This window comes from Perissodus microlepis, chromosome 10 (assembly GCF_051167445.1).
Source record: "Perissodus microlepis isolate ML-2025 ecotype Zambia chromosome 10, ASM5116744v1, whole genome shotgun sequence".
In the NCBI taxonomy this organism is placed as follows: domain Eukaryota; kingdom Metazoa; phylum Chordata; class Actinopteri; order Cichliformes; family Cichlidae; genus Perissodus; species Perissodus microlepis.
The window spans coordinates 13,988,429-13,997,636 of NC_140470.1; the positions used below are offsets into that span (position 1 = coordinate 13,988,429).

The 9,208-nt window shown below is 37.2% G+C and overlaps 1 protein-coding gene across 2 annotated transcripts; it reads right to left on the minus strand.

The window, feature by feature from the left end:
- Positions 1-2,294: 2,294 nt before the first annotated feature.
- LOC146379011 (cilia- and flagella-associated protein 100-like) lies at positions 2,295-8,056 on the minus strand. Of its 2 annotated transcripts, XM_084941481.1 has the most exons (14): positions 7,973-8,056; positions 7,562-7,614; positions 6,365-6,502; positions 6,204-6,268; positions 5,328-5,491; positions 5,121-5,204; positions 4,854-4,993; positions 4,596-4,683; positions 4,251-4,293; positions 4,009-4,154; positions 3,620-3,749; positions 3,300-3,502; positions 2,987-3,080; positions 2,295-2,687 (listed from the first exon to the last, which is right to left on the minus strand). In XM_084941481.1, exons 3-14 carry the CDS (start codon positions 6,483-6,485, stop codon positions 2,568-2,570), a joined length of 1,398 nt encoding a protein of 465 aa, XP_084797607.1. In that variant the 5' UTR covers positions 6,486-6,502; positions 7,562-7,614; positions 7,973-8,056; the 3' UTR covers positions 2,295-2,567. The 2 variants fall into 2 exon arrangements, with proteins under 2 accessions (XP_084797607.1, XP_084797608.1); XM_084941482.1 differs by lacking the exon at positions 7,973-8,056 and having other exon boundaries at positions 7,562-7,959.
- Positions 8,057-9,208: the final 1,152 nt, after the last annotated feature.

Here is a 9,208-nt window from a genome sequence, read left to right on the forward strand (position 1 = left end):
CATGCTGGGCACCATTTTATTGTCAGTGCCTGAAAAAAAATCAGCAGCAGACAGTGGCATCGCATGAGATCCTCTTTCATGCCACAGTGAAGCCCCCCCTTTCAACCCACTGCTATCTGTCTGCCAAACAGTGAGAAGATGGGGAGGGGTGCTGTAAGAAGGATAGAGCCTATTTCATCTGCCATTGTAAGTGCACCCGAGTTCAACCTTAATGTAAACCTTTGCAGGCAGGATATGAATAGGATGCTCTCTATAAAAATATATCCTGCTGGGTAATCCGGCAGATGGCCACAGCAGCGGACACTACAAGGGAGGGTGTAGCCACTGCAGGGGTAAACGGGGAACGTCCGTTCAGCAGCCACTCTTCAGACTGGGAGATGTGGAATCAAGATTCTTAACTCCCCTTGGCAACGCTGGGAAACAGAGCCGTCAGTTTAGATCCATCAAGTTTCTACTTAATCTCACCCACCATTTTTTTTCTCTCCAGTTTCTCCTTCTTTTTTTTTGTATCTTCTCCCTTTGTTGTGGGGATTAAGCCAAGTGGTAAAACAGTGATTTAATGATCTTTCCATGGCTATGTGCACCACTTAAACCATGAGACAAACAAGCTGAGGCATTCTAAGAGTCACCCCCTCTGAAGGCGGCTGTTCAGGAACTGTGAGGCTTTTGATACAGCTTTAAGCTCTGGCTGATTATTTTTCCCACTGTGGTGTCATGTGCTGTGCTCTGCTATGGGAAAATTGAAGTTTTTGTGTTTTGTGAAGGCCCATTGTAAACAGGATAAGAAGAAAACAGTTGGATAATTTAATGATAGCTTTATAATGATAAGGTATGGTAAATTGTAATGATTTCTTTAAGCACAAAAGAAGCAGTGCTGTTAAACTTCAGCATCGCCATTGCAAAGCATAAGAAAATTACATAAATATTGCAAATTTTTTTTTTTACAGTCGGACAAGGCAAAAGGGGGTCCAACCCAGTACTAGCCAGGTGTACCTAATACTGTAGTTGATGAGTGCAGCTCACCACTATGTAAAGACTAAAAACTACATTTTCCAACTCAAGAAATGATGCATTTAAATGTTCCAATATTATGCCACACCAGGAAATGATTTCTTCACCTGTGAGTGCCTTGTCTATTACTTTTCATGTATTACCTCTTCAAATTCATTCTCCAAACTCACATGGTGCAGAGCACTGAATATATCTGTTTGAGAGGTACAAACTACATGGGGAAAAGCACATACTGACCAATGTCTTTTTATCTTATTCAGAATATGAAAGAAACTTCGCTTTCCTTTAAGAAAACTCGCACATTAAGGATTACTACAAAAAAAATCATTTAATTGTGGTAAATTATATATCAATACTTCTGATACAGTTTGTGTTTGTGTCTGTGTGTGCTTGTATATGTGTCTGTATGTGTCTGTGTGTGTGTGTCTGTTACTCATTTACTGAGAAATAACTGCAAAGGCATTGGCAGTGACCAGCAGAGAGTAGGACTAGAAAGCCATAATAGGGCGACAAATATCAGAGGAGAGGCAGTCTGTGTGTAATGGATGATGGAGGTGTGAGTGTTTAGGGCAGTGTGCAATAAGTGGGTAAGCTGGTGGTTGGCTACATTGGGGGACACCAGTAGGGTCAATGATGATGATAATGGGGAGGGTAAGCACTCTATTGAGGTTAATACTTCTGAGCTGGCTAAGAGATTATGCCATTGTGAAAAATATTTAAGACCTCACAGATTTTACACCGCTAAGAAAGTCAGAAAGAGAGAAGACAGTTTTCAAACTACACATTAATATGAAAAACTGTAGCCATGACCAAGCTGCAAGTGAGCTGACATTCAGACACAAATGGCTGATCATTAAGTAATAATGATTTTAGATGGCAACATTCAGGTTATTGAGGAGTCAGTATGACCCCTGCTGTAATTAGAACATCAGCTGTAACTGCTGCTTTATTACAACCCTAATTCCAAAAATGTTGGGAAGGCTGTGTAAATAAAAACAGACTGCAGGGATTTTGAAATGTCATACACCCATATTTTATTTACAGTAGAATATAGAAAACATCAAATTGTTAAAATGTACAATTTAAAAAAAAGAAATGGCTATTTTTTTATTTGATGGCAGTGACATATCTCAAAAAAGTTGGGAAGGGGCACGTTTACCACTGAGAAGAATCCCCTCTTCTTCTAAGAACAATCGTCTGCAAACTGAGGAGACCAGTTGTTGGACTTTTAGGGCAGGAGTCTTGCCCCGTTGTCTGATTTAGGATTCCGGCTGCTTTTTATTACCACTTACGTGTCATTATCATCCCAACTTTTCCGAGACGTTTTGCTGCCATCAAATTCAAAATTTCATGAAATACTAAAATATAATATGTTTTCTATGTTTTACCATAAATAAAATATTGGTCTGTGAGACTTGCAAATCATTCCATTCTGTTTTTATTTACATTTTACACATCCTCCCCAGTTTTTTAGACCAGAAGTTGTGATTATCACACAATCCCTATGAAAACATGGACTCAGACAGGTGTAACAAGAAGAGCATTTGTACTTATTTTTAATCTGAGTCCTCGGCGAAGAGGTGGGAACGGAAGTCCTCCATGAAGGTGATGACCTCATCAACAACTTCAATCTTCTTCTTGACCGGGAAACATCTGGGCATGAGCTTTCGTCCATACTATAAGATTTTAAAGGTGGAGCCTTAACCATCAGTAGGAAATAACTTGCTATGAGATTTTTTTTCTAAGCTAACTAAAATTGATTTGTTGGTAGAGCATTGAGAGGCTAAGTGTCTTTATTTCTCAAAGCTAGAGGTAACATGGAGTAAGAAGAGCATTCTGTGTGTTTGTGTTGAGCTGCATTTTTACAGATGTTCCCCCTAACATCACACAACAACCACTTATATATGTGGCACACTGACTTAACGTAAGTACAGAATCTATTTAATGTTGTATGAATCTATGTTAAATGACTCACTGTTTTCTTGGCTTCATCCAGCGATCTCTGAATGCACTTCTTCATCCTTTCTCTGTGTTGCTCCATCTCCAGTTTAAGTTTTTCCTCTCGCTGTCTGGAGTGTGTAACAGCATGTAATAAGAGAGGTAGTTATACAGTATACTGGATTTTTATCAATGCACCAAAGACAGGAATTAAAATATAAACAGTAACAAAACCCATTTTATCTTTCTGGATTGTTAAAAAAACCTGGAGATTAAGGAGGTGGATAAAATTTACTATCTATTCACAAGTTAGCCCTGTTTACTAAACATCTGCGTTCAGTGAGACAAACCTGCTCCTCTTCTCGCTGTCCTTGATGTTCCTCAGTGTTTTCAGCACGTCCTCTGGGATGCTCTCAACTTGCTGGAACAGCAGAGACATACGGTGCTCAAAACCAGTCAGCATCTCCAAAGTGGTGAGTTGGGTCGGCCGTTCATTGATGCATGAGGAATACACCTTTGCCACCTTAATTGCCAAATCATTCAACATAATATCCTGTATGTAAGACAGTTGTAGAAGATGAGAGAAAAAAAGGTTCCCCAAGGCTGCTTTGATTTAAAATAGGATGATATATTAAAAAAGTCGAGCATAAAGTCCACTCTGCATCATTACCTGGTCCTCTGTCTTTATTGATTCATGGAGATGAACACTCTTTTTAAGCATGGCCACTCTCTTCTTTTCGATGTCAACTCTCTCCTTCATATCTTCTACATGCATGTTTAGCTGCTCTTCTTCCTCTTTCCTTGACACAAAGAAGAGTTTATTTACTATCTATCTATCTATCTATCTATCTATCTATCTATCTATCTATCCTTGGTGCTTTCCTTTTGCTTGGTTAGCAGACATAGCAGCAGTCACATAAATTGTAAGTTCAAAAACCAACTTTGAACCGCTGTCACGAGAGGTCTGCAAGATACTGTGAGGACTTCTTCACAAAAGCCAAAATTCATGCTGTGTACACCTGGCTTTGAAAGAACTGTTTGAAAAACCGTGATTCTCACATTTTCTTTATGGTGACCTCGAAAGTGTGCTCCATTTTCTTATCCAGCCTGGTGATATTGTGAATCAGAGACAGGTTCTGGTCAGTCAGCTCTGACAGCAGGACGATTACCTCCAGGGGATCGAAGTTATATAGTTCCAGCTTGTCCTGCAGGGAAAGGTAAGTGAGCACTGTAAATAAAGCCTCCTGATGAAAATGGCTGTTGCTTTAATGATCTTTGGTTTTAGACTCACTAACTCTGACCTCATAGATTGTGTTGTTTCCATCCAGCTGGGAATTCTTCACCCTGAAATGAAATAGATTTTAAGATCATAGTTTTAAAAAGTTTTATTCTGCTGGAACTCCTACCACCTTCTTTGCTGTTGTTGCATTGCTCCCTGTTGCTCTGATAACATCACAGATTCAATTCAATTCAATTCAATTCAATTCTATTTATATAGCGCCAAATCACAACAAAAGTCGCCTCAAGGCGCTTCAGATTAAATTATCCAACAAAACTAAAACTAATCAAACTAACTAATCAAATTAAATGATCTGAGAATTGATAGAAAAGAACCAACTGGTGATAGTGTGTGTGTGCTTCCTTACACGGCATCACTGTGGTTTGAGGACAGTGTAGACTCACTGCTGGGAGGCAGCACTCTATCTGGAGTGGAATCCAGATCTTTCTCCAAGCCTGTGTTAAAGTTCATACTTACAGATCAGATGTATGTGAGCTTCTATGCCAGCAGTTATAATGCATTCAATAGTAACTCAGACACGGTTTATTTTTTAATAAAAGGCTGGTCTCCCATTTGAGAAACCCACACCAGTCTGACCCGTATCCATTTAATGTTGTTTTCCTACCATCTGGTCTGTCTGGCAAGCCTTTGGTTGTTAAAGTCGCTGCTTTCTGGGCTTCCTGCCACTCGGGAGGAGAAAGCTTGAACAGAACTCTCCTGTACCTCTTATATTCATTCAGAACCTTCTCAATCTTGGCAACTTCACTACAAAGAAGAAAGCTTTAGCATGCCACTTATTCCAAATTTGTCACTTTCTTTTACAGATCTATGCATTAAACCGATGCGTACCGCATTTAAGTGACATGCATGATATTCCTATTGTTAGCCATACCTTTTTAATATTGCTGTTTCATCGGTGACCTTCTCAATCTTATCACTCATTTCCTGTATGGAGCTACTTGAGTTTTTCAACCTGCTAAAAAAGCAGTTTTACAGTTATTACAACAGGAAATTATATTTAAATCAACCCATCCCCTATTCAAAACAATATTTATATCAAAATATCCCATTTTGATATGGGGAATTTTCTGATGCTTACAGATTTTGGGCATCCGTAACTTTCGTCTCGACAGAGGTGAGGAATTCTTTCAAAAAGCAATCTTCAAATGCCTTGAAATCTTCAAGTCTTTGTACTACATACTTCTGTGCAGTAATGGCCTTTGTGGTCGTCTTAATCTTTGAACTGATCACCTTATCATCAAACTGGATTATTTAACAACATAAGATTAACATACTGTAAATTTGTCATAATTAAAAGACAGAAAAGCTTTGATGACTGTTTTCTAACAGAAAACGCATTTATTAAAGAAATAATGAATTATGATAGACTTTATGTGCATACAATTGAAAAAATAGTTCCAGATTTTAGGAAATATAAATCAAGGAAGAGATAACGCTTAAGAGCCAATACGTCCTTCTTTTTTAACAAACAAAATTAGATTTTATTTCCCCCGCTTCCAGTCTCTCCAGGCTGTAGCGAAATCCTGAGTAAAGCTAATCCCAAACATTTTTTCATTAAAATTAAAAGTTTGTCAGATTAAAATCTCTATAGCTTCCTTTAAGAGCAGGATATTTGTACTTTTGCTCACATGAATTTTGAAAGAATCTCGACCTCAGGATTAGTCCTGAGGGATTCTTCTTGGGTCTAGAAAAACAAGCTAAACATTTTAATAGAAGTATAACAATGTGCAAAGGTTTTGAGCCACCCCTCAAACAGAAATTAGTTTCAATGATTTTTGAAATATGCAACCATAGTTGTACAATTATAAGAACTAATGTAAGAGAAAATAATAGTGTCTGTATCTCTATCTATTTTTGATGGGCTTATGATGGACCTCTAAAGTTTTCTTTTCTTTTGTTTAATGCAACTGCTGATTTTGCAAAAACTATGCCTTAGACCCTTTAATTACATTACCTTTAGCTGCGCATTCTTCTCTGACATGAGGACCCAGTTCTCACTGCTGTCTCTCTTAGAAATGTCTAAGCAAAGAGAATAAGTCGTGTCAACACTAGAGAGCAATCCTTCAAACCAAATGTAACCTTTAAAACACTGCATTCTGCTCTTTCTTCACCCACCTTGATTAACCTCAGACGTTGTCATGCCTGTGAGGTCTTGAGTAGGGAGAGATGTGTTTTTCCTCTTCTCCCTTTCCTCCTGCTCTTTCAACAGCAGACCTATCACCTCATTTGTGGACATGCTTTGTCTGTCCTGCACTGAAGACAGTCAAAACAAACCCTAAAAATAGTTTTCAATACAGTGCTTTGAAACAGTTTTTGTGTATGTGTGTGTGTATTTTTCACACTTGCATGTTTCACATCATTAAAGAAATGCTGCTGATCAAAAGGAACTCAAAGGCTCATCTCAAATTTACCAAAAAACATTCCCCAAGAATTTTGTGAAAATATTCTGTTGACTGATGAGACAAATTAAAAGGTTTTGGAAGGTCTAATTCTTGTTACACCTGGGATAAAAACAAAAACATCATACCAACAGCCAAACATGGTGCTGGTTGAATGTGATGGTCTGGGGCTGCTTTGCCACTTCAGGACCTGGACGAGTAATTGATGGAACCATGAATACTGCTCTCTAACAGAAAATCCTCAAGGAGAATTTCTGGCCATCAGTTTGTGCCCTGAAGCTCAAGCTCATGAAATACAAATTAAGATTTTCAAATGTACTAGTCAAATCTGATCAAGATGCTCTGGCATGACCTTAAACGGGCTGCTTAAGCTTGAAAACACTTTATTATGTGAGAATAAAAGCAATTCAGTAAAGAAGCATGGACCATAAATTCATACACAGTGATGTCAAAGACTCGTTGACAGTTATTCCTAACATGTGACTGCAGTTCTTGCTGCCAAAGCTGGTACAATCAGTTATTAGGTTTGGCCGGCAATTATTTTTTTACACAGGTTTAGATAGTATTTTTTCCAAAATAAATTAATTCATCATGTAAAAACTGAATTTTATATTTATGTGGGTTATCTTTGCCCAGTATTCAAATTTATTTGATGTTCTGAAACATTTAAGTGTGACACATATGACACAGGAAAAGAAATTAAAGAGTGGGCAAATATTTTTTCACAACATTGGAGTTAAGTGCTATATTTACATTTTACAATTTCACAACACTTTTTTTTTTTTTTTTTAACAAATAAGGTCCAGATTTCTAAACAAGTATATATTTCATCCGATGAAATGACACTACAAATATCACCAAAACTTTGTGAAAAAACTAGCAATTAATTTTTACATATGATTTGGGTGCTTACCTGGCTGTTGTGGCGAAGATATCTCTTAGCTTGATGCTAGATTCGCTGTTGTTCTTACAAACAGACATTTAAAGTCAGGTTTAGCCCAGTTTCTTCAAACTACAAACAGCAACCAGATAACAACACACTAATTCATAACAAAAGAAAAACACTGACTGCCCTACGTTGTCATTCTTATCATTTTGTAATTCCACCAAAATCTTAAACTGGAACTAGCGTTAGCTTAGCTTAGCTGACTTAACCCTGTGTGTAAGTAGAACTGCTAGCTTATCGACACCGTAGAAGTTAGCCTTTATGCTAACTTAATGATAACACTTTTTATGCATGCTTTAATTTTAAACATGGTGAATTCAGAAATAAAATAAATTACCAAATACATAAAAACTCAATGACTGCACGCTCTGAACATACTCTTTCTCTTTATCACATGGATAGGAACACTGGAGCTTCAAACTTTGATGTTTAAGATTAAAAGTAACAGATGACTGTCCTGGTTACTGTTGCCTTGTTTTTCTTCTTCTTTGTGACTACTGTTTAAGACTGAGGAAGTGGACAGTGTTTAGAGGAACTGTGTAAAAAAAACTGCAAGAAATGTTTTAAATTTTCTGATGTTTAGATGCAAATGTTAGTTCGATGTGCAAAAGATGATTAAAAAATAAATAAACGCTCATAACAGTTTCTCATATTTTATGTATTCTTCAGATTATTTACAGTAATGTGCAAAAGTCTTGAGCCACAGCAATTGAAACTTGGGGTAACATAAATGGTTTTCAAACTGAGTTTGTATGAGTCTAACAAGCTTGGATGACAATATTTGGTATGACCACTTGTGTTTTTGAATATTGCCTGAAAGATAGAAAGATAAAATTGTTATGTTGTCTGTTATAATTGGTACAACAGTGGTTCATCCCTTGAGCTGGGTGTCATGTTATGCTTGAATGATTCATAGATCACTGGTAAGTGGCATAACAAATAAAGAGAAAGAAATAAACAAACCAAAATCCCCTTTAATTAGTCAGATACAAAGACTGTAAAAAAATGCAACTGGTGTCAATAAAAAAGAGAAGAAGAAAACTTTGAAAGACCTTCAGAAAACCTGGGGAACTATTGCTAAAGAGCTTCTTTTTTAATTAAAAAAAAGTCTGACTCCTTGGAATCAAAACCAAAAAAGAAAGAGATGGGTGGCTCAAAATTATATATTACTGTGCATCTGAGTGGCTATGACTAATAAATACAGCAAAAAAAATTATATTAATGTAATCAGAATGTATACAGCATGAGACAATGAGGCAATACATGAGAATCGTTATTTTGTGGTGCAGACCCAGAAAGAATTAGACCAACACCAAGGAGAGCTGCAACTCCGAAACTTCAATTAGCCCCAAAACTCAAATAAAAAAAGCATTCAGAGCAAGTGTTGGGATATGTCACAGTGAACGAGCCTGCATACTCATATTGAGGAACCAGCTGTCAGCACCTTTTATTTTAAAAGGAAATATTTATCATGTAAAGAGTGGCAATGCTACCCTCAGACTACTCTTCCGTAAAAGACTCTACAGGAGGCTGGAAAAAAGTAATGCTTCAGTGCCCTCTAGAGACAAAAAGAACATGAAACTCTATGTGTCTTGGTGACGTTTTCTGCAAATC